The sequence below is a fragment of the Sphaerodactylus townsendi genome, linkage group LG02 (assembly GCF_021028975.2).
Source record: "Sphaerodactylus townsendi isolate TG3544 linkage group LG02, MPM_Stown_v2.3, whole genome shotgun sequence".
In the NCBI taxonomy this organism is placed as follows: Eukaryota; Metazoa; Chordata; class Lepidosauria; order Squamata; family Sphaerodactylidae; genus Sphaerodactylus; species Sphaerodactylus townsendi.
The window spans coordinates 70,262,568-70,285,498 of NC_059426.1; the positions used below are offsets into that span (position 1 = coordinate 70,262,568).

The 22,931-nt window shown below is 40.1% G+C and overlaps 2 protein-coding genes across 4 annotated transcripts; both read right to left on the bottom strand.

Annotated features, from left to right (window-relative positions):
• Positions 1 to 561: 561 nt before the first annotated feature.
• LOC125425912 (olfactory receptor 5D18-like) lies at positions 562 to 7,794 on the bottom strand. Of its 2 annotated transcripts, XM_048483704.1 has the most exons (2): positions 7,155 to 7,794; positions 562 to 1,487 (listed from the first exon to the last, which is right to left on the bottom strand). In XM_048483704.1, the coding sequence occupies exons 1-2, from the start codon at positions 7,792 to 7,794 to the stop codon at positions 562 to 564; spliced, it is 1,566 nt and encodes a 521-aa protein (XP_048339661.1). The 2 variants fall into 2 exon arrangements, with proteins under 2 accessions (XP_048339661.1, XP_048339662.1); XM_048483705.1 differs by lacking the exon at positions 7,155 to 7,794 and having other exon boundaries at positions 562 to 1,500.
• Positions 7,795 to 17,898: 10,104 nt separating this feature from the next.
• On the bottom strand, positions 17,899 to 20,396 carry LOC125427277 (olfactory receptor 1020-like). Of its 2 annotated transcripts, XM_048486476.1 has the most exons (2): positions 20,352 to 20,396; positions 17,899 to 18,795 (listed from the first exon to the last, which is right to left on the bottom strand). In XM_048486476.1, exons 1-2 carry the CDS (start codon positions 20,394 to 20,396, stop codon positions 17,899 to 17,901), a joined length of 942 nt encoding a protein of 313 aa, XP_048342433.1. The 2 variants fall into 2 exon arrangements, with proteins under 2 accessions (XP_048342433.1, XP_048342434.1); XM_048486477.1 differs by lacking the exon at positions 20,352 to 20,396 and having other exon boundaries at positions 17,899 to 18,834.
• Between the last annotated feature and the right edge of the window lie 2,535 nt (positions 20,397 to 22,931).

The window sequence follows — 22,931 nt, forward strand, 5'->3', positions numbered from 1 at the left end:
CTTACCATTGTTAAATAGAAGAAGGTTGTGTTTTAAGACAGAGATGGCTTATATTTTAGCTTTCAATGTCTGCATATTTAATTTGATTTTATAGAACTATTGCAGTAATGGAAATTTACTCAAACAGGTTGATCCTTACCTATACAATAGCTAGCAGGCATTTTCCATAAGGGGATTCCATTCAGTCCAATTTTCTTTGATACATTGAATTTTTCCTCTGAGATGAAAATATATAAAATGAGAACGCTGGCTCTCTATTAACAATCATTTCATGAAGAAAGTTTTCAAAAATAATTTTATTTTTTGTTATTTTACATTAATAAAATGTTTTCACCATTCTTCTTGAGATATGTTGCTTTCCTCTCATTGTTACATTACCTAATTTTCATGAAGGACTATTCTTATGAATGTGTAGACATGAGGAACAACTTCGTCTACATTGTAATGGTCACTGATCACCAAAATAGGAAACAATGTAACAGCAGCAGCAACAACAAAATTTACATCCAGTCTAAAGCTTTACACGCTACTTATTCTAAAACTTGTTCAGTGTGTTGGTTGTTAAAAGTGGGTTTTATCCACCAGTCTCCTGAAGGCACCTTTCACTTCCTTGTTCCTCAGGCTGTAGATTATAGGATTCAGCATGGGAATCACCATTGTGTAGAATATTGATGCAATTTTGTCCGTATCTAATGAGTGGGTACCATTAGGCTGGCAATACATGAAGAGAATAGTAGCATGGAATATGGAGATGGCTGTGAAGTGGGAGGCACAGGTAGAGAAGGCTTTGTATTTCCCTTTGTTGGACTGGATCTTCAATACTGATGTAATAATGAACAAGTAAGACATGAGGATTATTATTATGGTGCTGGTTTCCACAAATGTAGCAAAAATGAAAAGAAGCACTTTATTGGTGTGGTTATCAGAGCAGGAGAGATCCAGTACTGGGGAAATGTCACAAAAGAAGTGATTGATGGCATTTGGCCCACAGAAATCTAACCTAAAAGCAGAACAAGTATGCACAAGGGCACAAACAATGCCACCGATATATGAACCAGCTACAAGTTGGATGCACAGCTTTCTAGACATAACAGCTGTATACAACAAGGGATTACAAATAGCCACATAGCGGTCATATGCCATCACAGCCAAGATAAAAGATTCAGTTACAACAAACATAACAAATAGGTACATCTGAACTGCACACTCAGCAAGAGAAATTTCTTTCATCGTAGATACAGAGTCGATGAGAAATCTGGGTGTGATGGATGAGGAATAGCAAATGTCAACAAAGGACAAATGACTGAGGAAAAAGTACATTGGACAATGGAGATGGGATTCTACCCTGATTAATATAATTATGCCAATATTCCCTATTAAAGTGACAAGATATATCAGAAGAAACACCAGGAATAGGATAATATGAAGCTCTGGATTTTCCGTGAAGCCCAGAAGGATGAACATTGTCACAGAAGTATGATTTTTTTCTTTCATTCCTGTAGGAACTGGTGTGTGTTGCAAAGAACTGGAAAAGGTAATGCCAAATAAAACAAGGGTGTCTCAAAATCCTACTGCTGAATTATTAGTATTAGTAGTACTAGACTTTTTTCTTTTCAAAAAAAGGTGTCATGGTTAAAAAGAAAACCCTTCAACTTAAATGTTCATGCCTTCAAGAGATCATTGGTCTTCAAAGGGTGGTTTTGGTTTGAATACATTTCCTTCCTGGAAAACAATAACTGATAATACGTAACATTAGTTATTTTTTTCTGTTGTTCCCAAATTGATCACATATTAAAAGAGAAATACATATAAGTGTTTGATGAAACAGAAAAAATGTAACAAGATGGATTCCCAGCATTACAATTCTGCTTTTTGTCATATCTGCCTATTTCTGCTGGTTCCATATTATTCTTCATTTGAGCAGAATCATAGTATTCAATTCCTTCCCAGAAAAATTAGCCTTTCTAGGTTTGTGGCAGGAATGATAAAGAGAAATCTCTACGGAGCACATGTCCCTTAAATGCAGCTTCACATCCACTGTTTGGTACAGTGACATTCACAGAGTAAATCCTGTGAAGACACATGAAGAGCACTGGTCTTTTATCTTTGTATGGGCACCCTAGCACCTGCAGTATTATTGATTAGATGAAAAAAACCCACATGCAAATATGCGGACTTCTAAGAAGCAAATGATGCGTTTGTATTTGTATGAAAAGGCTTCTGAAGGGGTGCCTGTGGAAGTTCTGGTAAGATGGATGTTTGTGCTTTCTGGTTCTAACTGCAATTCTGTTTCTGTTCCTACCTGGCTGAATCTTTCCCAGGAAGTTGCCAAACCGAAGACACACATTACAACGAAGCCAATGATGAAAGAGAGACTGCTGTCACTTGATCTCAAGGCAACTGTACAAAGTTTGTATAGCAGAGCTCTTTTTTTATTTGCTTCTAAGACCTTTGGGATCCAATTTGTGAAGCACTTTGAAAATTTCCTGTCTTGGGATCCGTGAAAAATGTCAGAATCCAATAGACACCTTCCCTGAGGCATGATTATAATACATATACATTATTTTACATCCGTGGTGGCGAACCTTGGCACTCTACATGTTATGGACTACAATTCCCATCAGCCCCTGCCAGCATGGCCAATTGGCCATGCTGGCAGGGGCTGATGGGAATTGTAGTCCATAACTTCTGGAGTGCCAAAGGTTCGCAACCACTGTTTTACATATTTAATACTATATATGGTATTATATATTTACTATTATATATTTTCTATTTCATATACTATGAATACTATTATATATGTAATATTATATATACTATTTTTAAATAAGTAAATAATATGATCACTTCAGAGCTGAGTAAGGTGACTTAGTTATCGATGGAGAAATACTTTTTTATAATAGCACAGACTTATTGGTTTCAAGTAGGAAATAAGATTCCAAACTGCATACAAGGAAAGAGGGCTGAAATCTTGTTTCTGATGGATGAGCCAGGCATCCATAGAATCAACATGCCATTTTTTTTCCAGTTTGGCCATTAGACCTTTATGCAGAGGTGTACGTAGGCAAACTGGAGCGCTGGGAAAAACCTGAGTTTGATGCCCCCCATTGGCGGCCACCCTCCCCCACCGTGACCAAACAATGTTTTTTTCCACTAGGTTGTTTCAAAGTCACCATCACATTATAGAACATCCCCCAACTTACAAATCTGAACACAGCAATGGGCCATGCTACACAGCAGAAATAATTTTTGGAAAACATTTTCAAAATGCTTTCAAAATGTTTTATTAATGCTATGAAAACATTTTATGGTGTTGTATCCAGTCCCCCCAATTGGGGGAAACAGCATCACTTTCAATGTTATTTAAACTGGGGACCCCAGATTCTCCCTTTAAGGTGGATTTAAAAGGATAATCTGGGCTCCCTCGTTTAAACAAGTGATGCTGGAATTCACCCCCAAACAGCATCATTTTCAATGGTGTTTAAACTAGGGAGCCCAGATTCTCCTTTTAAATCCACCTTAAAGGGAGAATCTGGGGTCCCCAGTTTAAGCAACATTGAAAGTGCTGCTATTTTGGGGCGGATTCTTCCCCAACCTGAAACAGCATCCCTTTCAATGTTAAAACTGGGGACCTCAGATTCTCCCTTTAAATCCATGCCGAAGGGGGTGGATTTAACAACCACCACCACCACCACCACCACCACCACCTTTATTAGGAATTGAGAGAATAAAAGAAAGAAAGAAAACAAGCCTTGGCAGGAAGGGAGTGGATTTAAAAAGAGAATCTGGGGAAATTTAGGAGGTGCCTGTTGTCACGGGTGCAATTATTAAGATAGCAGCACCAAAATTTCAGAATATCTTCATGGGTCCCTACTGATGATACCACCCAGGTTTGGTGAAGTTTGGTTCAGGGGGTCCAAAGTTATGGACCCTCAAAGGTGTAGACCCCATCTCCTATTAGCTCCCACTGGAAACAATGGGGGATGGGGGCACTCCCTTTGGGAGTCCATAACTTTGGACTCCCTAAACCAAACCTCACCAAACCTGGGTTATATCATCAAAAGAGTCTCCCCAAAAACCCTGAAATTTTGGTGCTGTTAGCCTAAAATCTGTGCCCCCTGCAGGCCAAAAACGGAAAAAACACTGAAAATACAAAATCCCCCACAAATGAACCTGCAATTTTGTCGCCCACCACAAGGTGGCACCCTGGGCAGCTGCCCACTTTGCCCAATGGGAGGACCATCTCTGCCTTTATGCTTGATATTTTAATTTGCTTGATATTTTAATTCACACAAATAGAACTTTACAGCTCATATAATGTTCTCTATTCTGGAGTCTCCTGGTAATATTTCAAAATTGCTTGCAGAGGAGCTGAAAGGCAGTTGTGAAATATTACCAGGACACTCCAGAATCGAGAACTCTGTATCAGCTATAGAATTCTATTTGTGTATTTCCAGATTCTCCTTATTTAATTGATTTCTTCACAACAACTTCAGGATAGATATTGAGTTAAACTTTAATTTATTTATTATATAGGTAACCAGACAATTGAGGACACACAAGATCTAACCACACCAGTGGTTGATTAGCCTGAAAGTTGGTGACACTGGTCACTTATTATTTGAATGCATTACATTTTGAGCCAGTCAGTCATTGTTATTGTGATGCAGAGAGTCTGTATATTTTGTTATTTAGCAACAGAGAACCTGTATATTTTGTTGAAATACCTGATTTGTAGTTTTTGGAACAGGGCCCATTTCCCCACTGAGAAATTAAAGCCGGATACAACCAGGTTTCAAAAAAACCAGCACCTTTTCATCGCGGTTTCTCCCTCCCTTCTGCAGCATGTGTCTAGTGAAGACCTCAGTGTCTATCGCGGATTCAAGCAATGTAACACTCCCCATGAGTATGCAATCTGCTCAGCGGGTCTGTTCTTTCTCGTTCTGATTGGCTGTTGTGTTGTGTTGGAGCGGGAACTTTTTTAAAAAACTTTTTTTCATGCAGCTACGTCACTGCGTAAATGCATAGGCAGAATTTCCCCACCTTCTGATTGGCTAGTGCTGGAGCGGGACACTTCTCAGCCCCAATTGAAAATTTATGTTGTTATTCTTCCCGTTTTTACGTCCGAACATAACCACGCATAAACATCAAAATCATTATACCATAGCTTCCTATTTACGTTCCTTCATATCCACGCCCAGCATGGCAAAAAAAAAAAGACTGTGCGCTCTGCACACAGCCCACTACACTCTGATTGGCTGGAAGGTTCGAAGAGCGGGAAGAATAAGCTGCGTCTGTCCCCTGTTTCTTCCCTCCCAAAGCACTACCTTCCCGGACTGTCATTAGCAGCTAGGAAAGCCAGGGGCAGCAGTTGCTGAAAGAAGAATCTCAATCATCGAGACATTTCTTAGTCATAACAGTAAAAAAAAACAACCTTGCACAGTGGAGTAAAGGACAGACAAAGTTCAGTTTTCAAATAATGAATTAACTGTAAGACAAAGTCAGGAGTTTCCCCCTTTCTAACAAATATGTCCCATCTCAGCCTTGTTCTTGATGTGATATACAAATTATTGGTTTTTATTCACCTGTATTGTATAGGATCACCAAATTCTACCCAGTATCTAGGAGGCCACAATAGTACTTGAACAGAGAGGCCGCTAGTCCTGTACCATTAAGTTCAGGGCATAGTTAGACTTCGATCCTCCCATGCTAAGTTGCATATCGAGTCACCAGTGCTCTCCAGCAGTTCCAGTCTTGGACAAGTGTTTCAACCTCTTCCCATGCAATATTCAGTGATTTCAGGTCTTGCTTGAATGTTCTCTTCCAGGTGTTTTGGGGGTCTCCTTGTGGTCATTTGGCTTCAGGAGGTATCCACCTCATTGCTGTCTTTGGGATCTGACCGTTCTCCATGCGAAGTGGCATAAACAAAGTCAAATTTCACTCTTCACTATTTATTGTGCAATGTACTTCAAAGTTATGAGCAGCTGACTTTCTGATCCCTAGCAGTTATTTGGTTTTACCTTTGATGCATAGAATTAACTGTAAGACAAGACTGCCTGTCTCCAGTTTTAATATGCCTGCTCTCTTCCATTAGTACACTACTTTCTCCTTTTGCTTCCTTATTAGATCTAGTATAACTTACTATTTACATTTTAAATCTCTCAGTTTTTCTGGCTCACCCATCTTGTCTATTAATTTCACTTTTTTATTATTTTCCTCTTATCATCTTTGCCCTGCCAATATTTTATGTGCCAATCCAGAGAAGAAAGGTGGTCAGTGGCTGTGCTTTTCCAGTGACCCATGGTGCAGCTGGATGGACAGTGGGGCTAGCTAATTTCCATTGTGTCACCCTAAGGTGATTTAATAAATTCTCTGAGCCAACTATTTTAAAATCTAACTTGCAGCCATCACAGCTAGTATTCACGAGAATAGCCCAGGCATTCTCTTGCACCCTGGTGACTCTTCAAGCCTCCCCTATCTTTGAATGAACCCCCCAAATACAATCACTTCTTTATCTTAGGCTTTCCTGCCAGCTTACCTCATACTGCCTCAAGACCCATTTTTGAGTACAAATATTGGTTCTTTAGCCAGACCACAGCCATACAGCCTGGAAAAACCACAACATTCCATTGATTCTGGCCTTGAAAGCCTTTGACAGTACATTGTTCATAAATGTTGACTATTAGTTATGAGCTACAGGTATAAAAAGCCGAAAGGTAGTAAGAAGTAAATTCCTGGATGTAAATTCCTAATATTTTGACTGAATTAGTATTTTGATGGATGCATCCTAATTTCCTTTTTTATAGTTATTTAATCCTCCTAAAAATTGTCAGGTACTAATCAGTTTTGGACCCACAGCTTCCTCTGAGTTGCACTCCAGGCATCCTTCACCTCCTTGTTTCTCAGACTATAAATCAGTGGGTTCAACAATGGGATTACAATTGTGTAAAATACTGCTAGAATTTTGTCACTCACGTCTTGGATGGAAGATCCATTGCTAGACTTGGGTCGGAAATGCAAAATGAGAATTGACCCATGGAAGATGGTGACAGCAGTCAGGTGAGAGGTGCATGTAGAGAAGACTTTGAGCCTTCCTGCGGCTGAGCTGATCTTCACAATGTTGGCCAAAATATACGCATATGAAATGAAGACACTCAAAACAGTGATTGTTTCCACTGAGCCAGCAACACAAAAAATCAGTAATTCATTGAGATAGGTATCAGAACAGGAGAGTAATAGAAGTGCACTAATATCACAGTATAAATGACTGATCTTATTAGATCCACAGAAGGACAGTCTGAAGGTAAAGACTGTTTGAACAAGAGAATGCAAAAGTCCAAGTACATATGACCCAATCACCAAAAGAATACAAATTCGAGGGGACATGATGCTTGGGTACAGCAGTGGTTTACAAATAGCCACATATCGATCATATGCCATGGCAGCAAGTAGAAAGCACTCTGTGCTCCCCAAACCTATTACGAAGTACATTTGCATAGCACATCCAATCAGAGATATTGATTTTTTCTCTATCAGAAGGTTCACTAATGTCTTAGATGTAACTGTAGATGAGAAGCACACATCCAGAAAAGAAAGGTTACTGAGAAAGAAGTACATTGGTGTGTGAAGTCGGGGACTAGATCTTATTAAGGCAATAATTCCCAGATTTCCAACCAAGGTGGCTGTATAAATAAGCAGGAACAGTAGGAAGAGAATGGTCTGCAGCTTGGGGTTGCTTGTTAAATCTACAAATACAAATGTGTTGACCACTGTGGTAATGTTTTCTTCAGACATTATATTCCTGTTTCTCTTCAGAGCTGCAAAACAGAACATGCAAAGGTAGATGTATAATTTTTTCATACTGCATGTGTCTAAGCTATGGAATGTATAGCACTGACTTGGGAAAGTTTAAAAGACAGTTTGACAAATCCATTAATATGTTGATCAAATGTTAGTTCCCTTTCCAATACAGTATAATATTAGTTGTTGGTAGTCATCTGGCAGTGGGTGCACTATCATGCATTCTTTGTAGAGCTGCTCAAGAACGTGATTTGGGTCAATGTGATTAGACACAGGTATTGTGTGCCTTTTTGGAGCATAGGGGCTATATCCCACAGGCATACCAAGGTTTACACCGCAAAATTCTGCAAAAGTAAATAGGATTTTTTTTTTGCATAAACTGGTCATAATTTACAAGGAAGAAATTGATTTTTGTTCTGCTATGCAGTTCACCAGCATTTTTGGGGGCAACCACTGAGGAATAACAGATATCCAGGAAAGATAGATTACTGAGGAAGAAATATGTTAGTGTGTGAAGGTGAGAACTTGTATTAATTAGTATATTCACTGCAAGATTTTCCATCAAGCAGATAGTGTAGATGATAAGAAATATCACAAAAAGAATTAGTTGCAGTACAGGATCTTGTGTTAATTCCACAAATATGAACTTGGTGATCACTGTTTGATTTCCTTCAGGCATTTCATCCAAAGTGCATTACCTGCATGGAATAGATTTCTTTTAGAAGGTTGTATGTATTGTAATGGAAGAAGTTATAGATTACCTTGCCACACTTCCAACTACTTTGATCCTTTTTGGGTGGAGGAAAAGGCAGACTATAAATGTGTTAATAAATGTATAAATACAAAGATGGGAATTTGGACAATGTATATCGAACAACTGGAATGCCTTACCTTCTCAAGAGATTCAGTTTATTTTTGTGATAGTCATATTTGCTTTCTTTTGAATCATTTGTATATTCGTTCCAGCCTAACATTATTGTTTGTCATTTTTTAAATAAATATAATACTAAAAAAATTGCATTTGTGATACTCAAAGTGACTGCTTTATTACTATTCATCTCAAAGGGATTACAGCATTGGACTGAAAGAGATTCTGAAAGGAGGATGCATGTTTTCAAGTCTACCTAGTAAATTTTGTCCTGACCTGGACAGGCCAGGTAAGCTCAATTTCATCAAATCTTTGACACTAACAGTGCAATCCAAAGTTGGGGACCTGAAACCATTTAGGAGGTGGTGTGATACCAGCACTGGCATCAGTGCCTCTTGCACTGGAATAAGGAACATTTATGCTGGCACCCATGCACTTATGCCAGTACCAGGGATTGCCATGGGAACACCACATATGGAAACCACTGCAGCCACTGCCACAGTGTACCTATGGCGCAGGATTTTGTGCCAGCACTAAATAGGGTGTTCCGGGGGGGGGGGGGTAAGGACGTTAGTCAGCTTCCTGAGCCCTTTCAACCTGGAAACACCCATATCTGCCAGCATAAACTTACATGACAAAAAGGTAGTTGCAGCCCCTGGTGCTTCATAGTTCCAGGGTGGTTGGGGGAACATCCCTGTTGACTTTTTAGCCATATAGCAGCATTTTTCTCAGAAGGTGGCTTCACTGTGCCATGTCTGTGCCATTCACAGCAATGGTGCCGCAACCTCCCCCCCCCCCCCCCCCACCCAGCAGATTGCACTGTAAACAGGGTTGGCCCTGGTTGGTATTTGGATGGGAGAACACCAAGGAATACCAGAATTGCTAGATGCAGCCAGCCAATGGCAAATCACCTCTTAGGCCCTTTCCGCACAGGTGGAATAGAGCATCACAGGGACAGCAAAAACGCTGTCCCTGGGGAGGTGCCCCCGATGCCCAGGCTGCATGGAAATGCCCCTTTTGAACCTCACTCCACAAGCAAGGTTTTTCAAAAGGGGCGCCTTCCAGCCACTGCCGTGCGAATGGCAGCGGCTGGAAGGCGGAGTTTACCTCCCGCCTCCCACAACCGGCTTACCTTCTCCTGCTGGCTCCCGTCATACTGTGGAGGCCAGGAGATATGCCCCCTGGCCTTCATCTTCAGATCCATCATTCTGGCCAGGGGTGTGTGTCCCCTGGCCTTCACAATGCGACAGGAGCCAGCAGGAGCAGGTAAGCCGGTTGGGGAAGGCGCAGCCTGTGTGAAGGCTACGCCTTCCCCTGTGCCCCTACCGGGACCGTCTGTGCAAACGCCTCCCATAATTTATGGCGATGCACCCCCACTCAGTGCCCATGCGGACAGGGCCAATGTGTCTCTGGCCTTGGAAACTCTATGTAGTCACCATAATTTGGCTGCCCTTGACAGCAAAAAAAAAAGGGGGGGGGAATTTTTACCCTATTCCCCTTGGAAAATGCTCATAGACTTGTACATGGTCCTGCATTCCCCACAGTACTCTTACACCAACCCCATGAAGTAGGTTAGGTTGTCATTAGATTCATGACTGCATGGGGATCTGGACCTGGCTCTCCCAGGCCCTAGGCCTGCAGGTTAATCCTTAAACCATACTGGCTGTCTCTAATATATGCCAAAGACACTGGTATGTAGGTATGTATTGACCAGTACATGTAGTTATTTCTAGTCAGACTGTCTTGTGAGGAGACATACACTTAGGTGACCTCAAGAAAAGTTCTACAATCATCCCAGCCCTTTTGCATGCCTGGTGCTTCCCTAAAATACAAAGAAATGAAAAGAGGCAAGAAGCAGAACCCCATACTCCCTTCATGTTTGGATTTGTCTGTATAATCCTTTCAAACCAGTATACTCCTACTCTAGGCATTCTTTTTAAGGCATTCATTCTTTGTTGAAAACCATATTGAAAACCATGTCTTTCACATTATTTCATAATTCATGTATGTTTTTTGCTGTGTTTTCCCATTTCATTGTTAAACTGAAATACGCTGGCATACTCAAGGCTTCTCAGGGGCATTCAAGTCCATATTACTTTGGACTTGGGTTTTTCACATTCAAACCCAATTTTGTCCATGGCATCATAAGCACACCGTGAACTGTAAAAACTGAAGGAACGAACTGAAAGAAAGAAACAGGACTCATTTTGAGCATACCAACCATTTTTCACCCAACAATTCCATATCCAACTTTTCTACTACGTTATTTAGAGCAATTCATTGTCTAGTCTTTGAGACCAACCTACTTCTACAATTTCTTTCACATATGACCTTCTGAAAGAACTACACATAATACTAAGAATTACTGACTGTTTTAGAGAATTCAGCTCTCAAGTTATCACCAAGCACTTAGAAGGCCACAGAGCATGACTGTGGGCTGTTATTTGTTAGTGGATCCCAAGTTGCACACATCCATAGTATGCACTCTAAATCCAACAACACCTAATCCATTTGTTCTGTTCCTACACTGGTATCTTCCACATGAGTCATTCTTATAATAATCTGTTCATCTCACCTGTGAAGAGGCTTCTAAAAATTCTGCTTGGATACTATACAAACAGTGCATTCCCACAGTGTTTTATTTGTTCAAAAACCTCATGGGATTAAGTCACTGAAGACTTTCAGAACTTCATTTCTCATCACAGCTCTTCAGAAAAAATTAATAATTATATGCATAAGTGCTTTGATTTATCTATATAATTACCTGGTATATAGCTTCAATATTTGCAGTGCTAACATAATACATTCTGAAGTTGATACAGTTTGTTGATTTTTAAGATGACATTTACTAGACCATTTATTAATAACAGCAGAAGTATCTGACAAAATTTATCAATATGGTAAAGAAAGGTTTTCTTTAGATAAGGATAGATTTATAGAAATATATCCCGGGAAACTGCTGTGATTTAACTAAAAAGCCCATTGATTATTTCAGACATTTGGAAGGTATGTACATCACAGGAGGTTAGCCCCATTTCCCCAAGCCTCTAAAAGCAAGGGAGCACGATATTCTGAGGCTGGAGTTACTGATTTATGGAGGATAGATCTGTCATTGGCTATTAATCATTGTAGCCAAATTGGGCCACAGGCATTCTGCCTCTGTTAGTCAAATGTAGAAGATCAGTCAGCAGGTGAATGTTATTGTCTAAAAACCCTGCTTGTGGTCTACTAAACGGGCTTCCCCGTGATATCCAAATGGTCACTATATAAAATAGCATACAGCCATAGATAGGCCACCAATCTGATTCAGCATGGCTAGTTTTAAGTTCTCCATCAGATAAGCAAATACTTATAATAGTGTTGGAAATACATTGAAGTTCAGCATATTCTCAGTAGATTTGTTGCTGTTAAAAATGAAATGCCCTTGAATGCAAACAGAGTTTGTACCCACAACCTTTGCCTTTGAGTGTCTGAATCTATAGCTGAGCTTCTGCAGAAATCACTGTTGTGTGTGTTAAGTGCTATCAACTCACTTTTGACTCATGCTGGTCCTGTGAAATAATATCCTCCGCAATGTCCTATCATTAACAGCCTTGCTCAGGTATTGCAAACTGAGGCCCATGGCTTCCTTTATAGAGTCATTACATCTCACATTGGGTCTTCCTCTTTTCCTGCTGTCTTCAATTTTTCCTAGCATTATTGTCTTTTCTACTTTTCCTAGCATTATTGTCCTGTCTTCTCATTATGTGACCAAAGTACAATAGCCGCAGTTTAGTCATTTTAAGTTCCTCAGGTAAGATAAGAAGATAAGATAAGAAGCATTTGTTGTCATTGTGCACACACAACGAAATTTACAAGCATTCCCCGATGCACACTATTTCAGACCTCACACCCCATCCTCACATTATTTATTAAACTTGCTATTCCGCCCACCCCCGAAGGGCTCTGGGAGGTTTACATTCAGATGGTTTCAACTTAGTGCATTGGATCTTTTCATGTACTGATGACAAAAGGAATCCCACCTATAGTTTCATTAACATTCTCCTGTTCTTCCCAATACAAGATTTACACTGAAAGAAAGGGAGGGGAAGGAGAGGGTGGATTTGGGAGGCAAGTGATGCTGGACAAAACCCGTAGCTGCCTCAGCCAAAGACTTGATGCGAGAAGCACAGATGGTGAAGCACAGAATGAATATGTGCTGTTACCGGGGTTCTGTAAAGACTCTCCCCACCACGTTTGGAACCAGCTGTAACTTTCAGAGCCGTATCAAGGGCAGGCCAGCATAGTGTGAGTTACAGTAATCCAACCTGGAGTTGACCTTTGCATGGCTCACTGTGGCTAGGTCCAAATGAGACAGAGAAGGGACCAACTGCCTAGCCTGGTGAAGATGGAAAAAAGCTACCTTGGTTGTATGTGTGACCTGGACCTCCAATGACAAGAAGGGCTCCAAGAACACATCCAGTTTTTTTGATGGAAGGAGCACGTGATAATGTCACTTTATCCAAATTCTGCAGTTGGAAACTCCCAACTAGCCTTCCTCAGCCCAGTCACAGAACCTCCATCTTCAATGGATTCAATTTCAGTTTGCTCTTTTTCAACCATTCTACCATGCCCTCCAGACATCCAGCCAGTAAATCAGGGGCAGTGGCTAGTTGGCCCTCCATCAGCAAATAGAGCTGGGGGTCATTGGCTTAATGGTGGCAACCCAGTCCAAAGCTTTGGACCAGCTGAGTCAGGGGTGATATATTTGTATTGGATAATGGTGAGGGGATCGCTCCCTGTGGACCCCCACAAAGCATGGCATGTTGCTGGGATATCCTCTCCCCTCATAATCATAATGGTCATAATCAGTTGTGTCAAATGCTGCTGTAAGCTCCAGTAACAACAGTAATGCTGACCTGCTGAAGTGGGAGTGCATGGTCTCCATCCCACAGCCAGGCCAGGAACTAGACTGAAATGGATCCAAAGCCAAGATATCATCCAAGAACACCTGGAGCTGCTCAGTTACCATTCGGTTACCTTATCCAGGAATGGTAAATTCAATATTGACTAAATCAAGTAGCTCCAATGATTTCTTTAAAGGGCAGTCTTAACACTGCCTCTTGTAGCCTCATTTCCAAAAGGGGATGCCACACTCTGTCACCACTGGCTTTAACCAACTGCAATAAGCATGGATGAAGAAGAGAAGTGGTAGGCTTATTCTGTCCACATTGGCTTGGGATCGAAATGGTCCAATGTAGGACCAGAAGATGGCCAAGGGGCCTCCAGTTCCTTTACTGTATCAACGTTTTCCAGGAGGTCATGGCAGAGTGGCAACACTTTATTCACAACAAAAGCTTGCAAAAGCCTCACAGCTAATGGCTGAATCACCAATCTTTTTAGACCCTTCTGTGAGGGATGTAATTACCCTGAATAATTGTACTATGCATGAGCTAGCAGAAGCAATGGAGGCAACACAGAATTTCTTGTTAGCAACCTTCATTTCTATCTCATAGGATTTCATGAATGACCTATAAAATACTCTTGCAGCTTAGTCATGGATTTGCCACCAAACTTGCTTTAGTTGTCCATTTCATGAGCCACTGTTCCCCAGAAAGCCAGGTTGGCACAAGGACAAAGAGAACATCAGGAAGCAATCTCATCTGTGGCTTCAGAGAGCTGGACATGCCAGTCAAGAAAATTGCTGGGGGCATTGGATCCCACATAGCATTCTGGAAACTAATAGGATGCATAGATCTCCAAGGGCAGGCATAAAAGGGAGGTGTATTGAAACTCAGCTGGGCCTGCAGGGCAAAGTGATCCGCCCATTGCAGTCTATGTATAGTTATCAGATCTACATTCATATTAAAAAAAATGGGCCATTTTTTCATGTGATGCATTTATAAATAGATAAGGAAATGTTAGATTTTTGGAAAGACCCTTCGAAATACTAAGGATTAAATAGTTACCAAATTTATTGGTGTTACGGTACAATTATGTTGCTAGATACTTTTTATAGGAATTAGTAAAGCAAACAATTTTAAGAGTGTCTACTGAGACATTAATAATAACCTGGTTTACTTTTTATATATGAAATGTATTTGAGAAATATATATATATATGAAAAATTGATTTATTTCTTCATAATTATTGGATTTGCAAAAAGACAACAAAATTGTGGATATTAATTTATACTGAGACTCCAAAAACACTAATGATCCATTATAACCAGGTCTTAAAAGCAAAGATGTTAGGGAACAATGATCTTACAAGATACGTTTTCATAACAGTTAACAGTAATAAAAAATACAGGGGTACTTGCTGAGAGAGCTAAGAAAAACTTGACTCATTTTTATATATATGATGGATATATTAAAAGACAACATTTTTATTATTAATTTATGCTAAAACCTTCAGAATTATCAAAGATTAATCTTCAGGTGGGTCTTAAAAACAAAGGCTTTATGATACAAATATTCTGTTAAGTATCTTTCGGTTAAATTTATTGGAACAACAGTAAGAACTAATTTTACATTTACTAGTTGTAGAAAGAGTTTTGTTGCCTTTACTTTGGGAATATGAAAGAAGAATTGTAAAGATAATGTGAGGGAATATATATGACTAAAACAGACTAATTTAATGAATAGAAGATCTGAACATAATCCAAAAGTAGAATGGGAATCTTATATTAATAATTTCTTAATGCATACTAATATTAAGCTTATGTTCTGCTAATATAGTTGTGAAATATATGAACACAAATTATTGTTTCTTTAGTATATGTAGCTTTCTATTATATATAGATGATCATAAATAATTCTAGATGAATTAGTTACATGAATATGACAATATGTAGCAGTTAGTAAACTAATGTATTAAGATACACTTTTCTATTTTGAATGTAATTGATGTTCTTTCAGTTTTACAAGCTATTAACACAGATCCTCCTATTGTTCTTACTGTATCCCCCCTTTCCCCTCTCTTTTTAATATATAGAAAAATAAACAAAATTAAAAATATATCTAGTTTCAACCCATAGTTCTTTTGGTCACATCCACTTGAATTAATGCAAATTTGTTCTTTATGTGGTCTTTAAACTCTTAAGGAAAGTTGCTTTCATTATATTTTGGCAGTATGTATGTGTTAGTACATTTCTTCATCTTTATTCTGTACCACAGTTGACTCCTGATCTTGTTTTAGCAGAGAGAATAGAGCTTCTCCATTTTCTAGTTGTAATTATGCAACCTATAAGAAATTATGCAATCTACTCACAAGAAACTTGCAAGAGCAGCTATTCCATTCTACCACCACCACCACCCTAACCTTGCTTTCTCTCCTTTCCTCTGTGCCTATCATTTCCTGTCTATTTCTGCCCCACCCCATCACACTCTCTTTCTGTCCCCATTACCCTCCTTGGCTTCCACCTGTTTCCTCTCCCTCTCCCACGACAGCAGTGGTTGCAGCAGCACTCCCAGCCACCCACCTGCTTCCTCTCCTCGCACAACAACAGTGATGGTATCAGCTTTCCCAGAATCAAAATGGATCACTCGGCCAAAGAGATCAGTTTCCTAAGGGTTGCCAGCTCTGGACTGGGAAATCCCTGGAGATTTGGGGATGGAGCATTAGGAGGAGAAAGGAGAGAGAATCAACCTCAGCAGAGTATAATGCCATACAGTCTCCAAAGCCATTTTCTTCAGGGGAAATTATATGTGTCATCTGGAAACCAGTTGGAAATCTGGGTGATCTCCAGCCATCATCTGGAGGTTTTGACAAAATAATGGGGAGTTAGAACAACTACAGTAAAAAGAAGTAAAATTGCACACTGAAAAACTTGCAGTCACACGACTGAATACCTTAAAAATGACTAAAAATAATTTAATACTATAAACATAAAGATAAAGTGCTATTTACAACAAGGGTTTTTTCCTCCAGCTTTAAATCAGCCACATCCACAAACATAGCAGTATGTGAATTCAAGTCAATTCACTGAGAGTCCATTAAATCACTCTAAAAGAGCCAAGGTGTCCTCAAACAGCATGCAATTAGTATACTTTTCAAATGCTGTGGATTCTCTAATTTAACATTACAACCATTCAGATAACTCCTAAAAAAGTGGAAGATTTTTATAAACTACCTTCCTGATTCTCTAAGAAAGATTCCGAATGGGCCAAAAACATGCTGTGTGAAAGCGGTGTGGAAATGGTGTAAACCCTTTTACACCATTTTAAACCCTTTTACACCGTTTTCACTCTGCTGTTTTTGGCCCATGTGGAATCCGCCAAAGTTTCCAGTCCATTTATTCAGAATGAGAGCTTTTTCTGATAGCGATTGGATAAAACTGTGAATGATGCATTTCTACTGTTCCTATCTATCTAGGAAACTCTGGGAACTATACATTTCTAAGCTAGAAATGTATGCTACTGAACTTTCAGCACTCACACAATTGTACGATTTCAAGGATTTGTCCAGACATTATGAACTTATCACAAAGCAATATCAGTTTGCAAAACAGATATGTCCATTTGTGCCATGAACTGAAGTCAAACAATCTTTTCATTATTTTCTACACGTAGCTACATTTAGACAGAAAAAATAAAATGCACAGAAATAGGATGGGTGACACCTGGCTTGACAACAGTACATGTAAAAGGGATTTGAGAGTCATAGTAGACCACAAACTGAACAGGAGTCAGCAGTGTGATGCGGAAGCCAAGAAAGCCATGCAATTCTGGGGTGAATCCATAAGAGTATAGTGTCTAGATCAAGAGAAGTAATTGTACCACTCTACTCTGCATTGGTCAGACCTCACTTAGAGTACTGTGTTCAGTTCTGGACACCACAATTTATGAAGGAAATTGACAAATTGGAACAAGTCCTGAGGAGGTCAAATGGCCCTAGGAGGAGTGGCTTAGGGAGTTAGGTATGTTTAGTCTGGAGAAGAGAAGGTTTAGGAGTGTCATGGTAGCCATGTTTAGATATTTGAAGGGATGTCATGTTGAAGGTGCAGGAAAAAAGATTCCACCTAAACATTAGGAAGAACTTCCTGACAGTAAGGGCTGCACAACAGTGGAAAACGCTGCCTCATAGGGTGGTGTAATCTCCTTCTTTGGAGGGTTTCACACTGAGGTTGGATGACCATATGTCAAGAGTCCTTTGTGTATTCCTGTATGGCAGGGGGGTGGCCCTCGTAGTCTTTTCCAACTCTATGATTCTTTGATCTGTGTTACTATGTCAAATCTGTACCTTAATAATTACAAGGTTTTCTTCAGAACTCTCATAAAAGCCTCCTTTACATGCTTATTCCTCAGGCTGTAGATCAAGGGGTTAAGCATGGGGATGACCACCGTGTAGAACAAGGAGGCCACTTTGTCTTGTTCCAATGCATACTTGGAGCTAGGTCGCAAATACATAAAGAAAATTGTCCCATAAAATAAGCTAACAACCATCAGGTGGGAAGTACAAGTTGAAAAGGCCTTATGTCTGCTTTCAGTGGAACGAATTTTCAACACAGTGGCCAAAATACAGACATAGGAAATTACAATAATCACTGTAGTGCCTATACAATTTATACTAACTTGAGTAAATATTACTATTTCATTAATGTGAGTATCAGAGCAAGAAAGTTGTAGGAGTGGGGGAATATCACAGTAATAATGATTGATCACATTTGGCCCACAAAAGGTCAAAGTAAAGGTGAACAGAGTATGTAAAACTGCATAGAAAATCCCCAGGACAAATGAACCAGATATTAGCCTAAAACACATTTTCCTTGACATTAGGACAGCATAATGCAGAGGCTTACAAATAGCCACATATCGGTCATATGCCATCACAGCCAATAGGATGCATTCACTACTACCACATATAACAAACATAAACATTTGAGTTGCGCAGTCAGAAACCCCAATAGTTTTCTTCTCTACAGAGAGATCCATCAATATTCTGGGAGTAATAGTAGAGGAATAATTAACATCCACAAAAGCCAAACTACTAAGAAAGAAATACATGGGAGTGTGTAACTGTGAGTCTGCCTTGATTAAAATGATCAAACCCAGATTTCCCACCAGGGTGGTAACATAGATAAGTAGAAACAAGATGAACAAAGGCAGCCTTAACTCAGGTCGATTTGTGATTCCTAATAGAACAAACTCAGTGATGGCAGTGTGATTGAAAATTGGTGTTTCCATCTATCTGACCTACCTGCTGGGAACAAAAGACATAAACAAAAGAACAAATAAATAAAACATTCGAAAAGATGTGTAACTTTTCTGTTTCATATCCATATACTCCACTTAGGCATGTGAATATGTACAACACACTTAAAAGTCCAAACTGAAACTTGATGATAGTAGTACATAGATTAAGTATGGTTGGCAGTTGGACTTTGGATCCATTTTAAGTGATAAATAGAATTCAACTATGGAATTTCAAGGGGCTCTGAAAAGGATTTTTTAAAAGTAACAGTCCAGCAAACAATTTGCTAATTTTAAAAACTATATCCACTGCTTCATTTGTTTCACTGCCTGCCTATATGCCTGCTGTACTAAGCTTGTATCCTGCTGTGCATAAACCAGTATAAATTATGTCTATTTCATCAGTGATTTGAGACTGTGCCCTCAGACAAACACAAATATTATGGGAAGCAGATCTGACTTTTCATTAACTCTCATCCCTGCATACCAACAGAGATTCCATTTCAGTTCATTACAATGCCACAGACTAAAGGAAACCATTCTCAATGTATAACCCTTGTGTTCCTCCTAAGGGGAGTATCTGCTACATGACTGTGGAATCTCCTATCACAACAAATTCATCCATGCAGTAAAAATGTCACAAGAAGTAGAACTGGCATATTGCAGTGTTCAAACAAGATATTGTTTTTCAGCTTGAAATGTTCTGATGAAAACATATTATTTAAAAAATCATGACATTCTTCTGTCTAGGATGTTCTTGCTATGAATGTTTAAGGAAATGAACTGCAAAGGCTATATTCAGCCCTGTGTCTGTAAGATCTCATAATCATTTTCCTAGTATTATTACCTACTTGTTATATTGATCTTAAGCAATAAATATAGGTAAATGAAATACCATTGGTTTCTACTAGTTGGCTCTGCAGCACCAAAATCAGTGAATGTACCAGTCAAATGAAGCATCAGATACTTCTGAAGAATATAATACCAGTGAAGTATTCATAGTGTATTTATTCATGCTATTCTCTCTTCTGGGATCTTCAAAATGCTTTTCTGCTATTGGAAGGATTAAATCTGGTGAGGATAAACTTCTTTAAATAGTTGCATAACGTTGGCATACATTTAGACACAGTTTATCATTTACAAAAATGTACATCCAGGCAATCTTTAATAATGCCCCAAGAAACTATGAAACATTCAAGCTGTAATTATTCATAAAGCATTGAGAAACCATAACTAAGCTAAAGCCCACTGGAACCTAAGACCATTTGTTTGATTGTTTGTTTCTGGAACTGCTGTAGAAGTTCGTTAAATGACTATGGATCAGTTTCTCTCAGCTTAACCTATCTCACAGGAAATAAAATGCCCTCCAAGCCCTAGTGGAAACAACGGGCTGCTCCAGGTGTCTAGAAACTGCCTTCAGAACCATCTCCACCCTCTTAAGACATTGCTGAAGCCAGGACACAGCATTCCCTCCACTCAGGATGGTTCTCCAACTGCTTCCTCTTGATCACCACACATATAGAAGTGGCAGTGGGAGGATGTGCTGTGTCAGCCATGGGCCCTGTGCCTGGGGTCTGACAGCAGCTCCAAGTTTCCAAAGCCCTGGGGACTCCCACAGTTGCAGCAGTTGGGGTCAGGATATAGGGTTTTACAACCTCATCAGCTTCTTGGTTATCCCACTGCCCCACCCCACATCTACCTGAGGATGTGTAGTCTTTTCACTCTGACACTTTGTCAACATCCACCAGCCCAAAGAAGTCTGAACTGTCCAGTGGCTGGGGCATTACTGTCCTGGCTCCCAGAACCAGTCTTGATGGATCAGGGCATGAAGGTGCTCTACAACTCAGGCAGCAAACATCAAGGCTGATGAGCATGTGGAAGAGGGACAGAGAGTACTGTATCAGCCAATGGGACCTGGCCTTGCCTGTGGGTCCATATGCATACACCATGCCAACATCTACCTCACCTCCATCCATCCTTGTCACTACATACACTATGTTGGGGGGCTCCATCACTGAACTCCATCCCTTCATGGCTCTCTACTGCAGAGATGGTGAAGCCTACTGGGGCTTGAGATAACATTCCCACAGAGCAGTCAGGGGACCAGTGATGGTTCCAGTGGCCACATCCAGATCCATGAACAGTGTCCCAGCAGAGTGACTGAAATGTGAGGGAGCAAGACAGGTGTGAGTGGGCAGCAAGAGGGCTGGATACACCATGGCTATGAAGCCACATAACAAGAACTCAGTACTGTAGCCCACTATAATGAACAGGATCATCACATGAATGACAGCCTTACCAACTGGCACAGCCATAATCCACTCATATGGAATGCCCTGGGACATTCCCCAGATTTCCTACCAGGGTAACTTCATAGACAAGTAGAAACAGGATGAATAAAGGCAGCCTTAACTCAGATCGGTTTGTGATTCCTAGGAGAATGAACTCAGTGACCCTGCTATGATTGCAGAAAGATGTTTCCATCAAATTGATCTTCCTGTCAGGAACAAAGAGTAAAAATAAAAATACTGTCAATAAATAAAACATGCTGAGAAGGGTCTGACTTGACTGTGTCATGTTCAACACCCCATTACTCAGATAATTCATCTGAGACACGAGAGTCCTCAACCAAAAACTTTATTTTCCAGTTTGAAATACCCCCTTGAAAAATTGCATTAAAAAATGCCAGTTCCCTATGAAAGCTTTGCAAATATCCAACATGTGAAGAACTAAATGTATGTTCAGCCATGTATCTATAATGATCAGTTCTCATCATCATTTCTCCAGAATTAATATTTCATTTATTTGGCCTATAATGACAGATATAGCTTAAGGAATTATTCTTAAAAATATAAATTGTAATAACAAAAATGAACATAAAAATGATAAATACATGAAACATACATTGCAAAAGCCGGAACTGGGGGGATTTACCAATAGAATAAACAGAAAATCAGAAGAATCTTTTTCAGATTAGGCATCAACAGTATATTTATTTATGATTCCACCTCTTCTGGGATCTTTTCTCTCAATGTTCTCTTAATGTTCGCATACTCTTGTTGTGTATGCTGCTACAGAGATGTTAAATCCCACAAGAATAGGCACCATTAAGTAGTCCCATGGTCATACAATTGTTTTTATCTTAAGCTCAAAGAGACACATAGGGAACCTCCAGGGGGCTTTTGGGTAGCATGGAGTGGCAGCAAACTCCAGAAACTCCTCAGCTGCCTCAAAGCCCTCAAGTTTAGTACTTTACTAGCCCCATAATTCAGGTACTCACAACACTCCATAATTGAAGGTAGTGGCAATCCTTGTGTTAATTCTCTCTTCTAATTATGCAACCAGTGTTCCTCAAATCTAGTATCCTCTCCAAGTTGCTCTGAAATTTTCTTTCTGGTTCAGCTGGTCTTGATAACTAATGTGACTGCCTTATTGATTGATTGATTGATTGATTGATTGATTGATTGATTGTTTCAATTTCTATACCGCCCGATCCCCGAAGGGCTCTGGGCGGTGAACAACATATTATCAACATAAGACAGGAGCAGGTCCAGTATAACACAATACATAGGCTCCATCAATAAAACATCTTAATATACATAAATACATAAAACAGCGGCTAATAATTAATGTTTAAACAGAAGGCGTCCAGGCCTCAATTTCAACCCACCCCAAGAGGGGGACGGCAGGCTCCTCAATATGAGGGCTCTGATGTATCAGTGCCAAGGCAAGGAACAATAGGAGCAGTAGGGGGCACCATATCAGCGGCTGGGCACTCCAAAGGCCCGGTGGAACAACACAGTCTTACAGGCCCTGCGGGGAGATCCTCACCAAGGTCCGCGCAGGTTCCAGGACGAGTTGGAGGGGAAGGGGGTGTTCCCACCTCAGGCCGGGGCTGAAAGCGCTATAAAAGTCCTGGCAGCAGTGTGGGAGCTGGCCAGCTGCATCATTGAGGGGCAGGGGACCACCAGCAAATTGACCTCTGCTGAGCGCAGAGGCCGAGTAGGGACAGTAGCTTATGGGTACCTTGGCTTCTGAGGACAGAAACACCTTCCTTGTCAAGTCTGCAGTCTGAAAACAATGGAACTGGT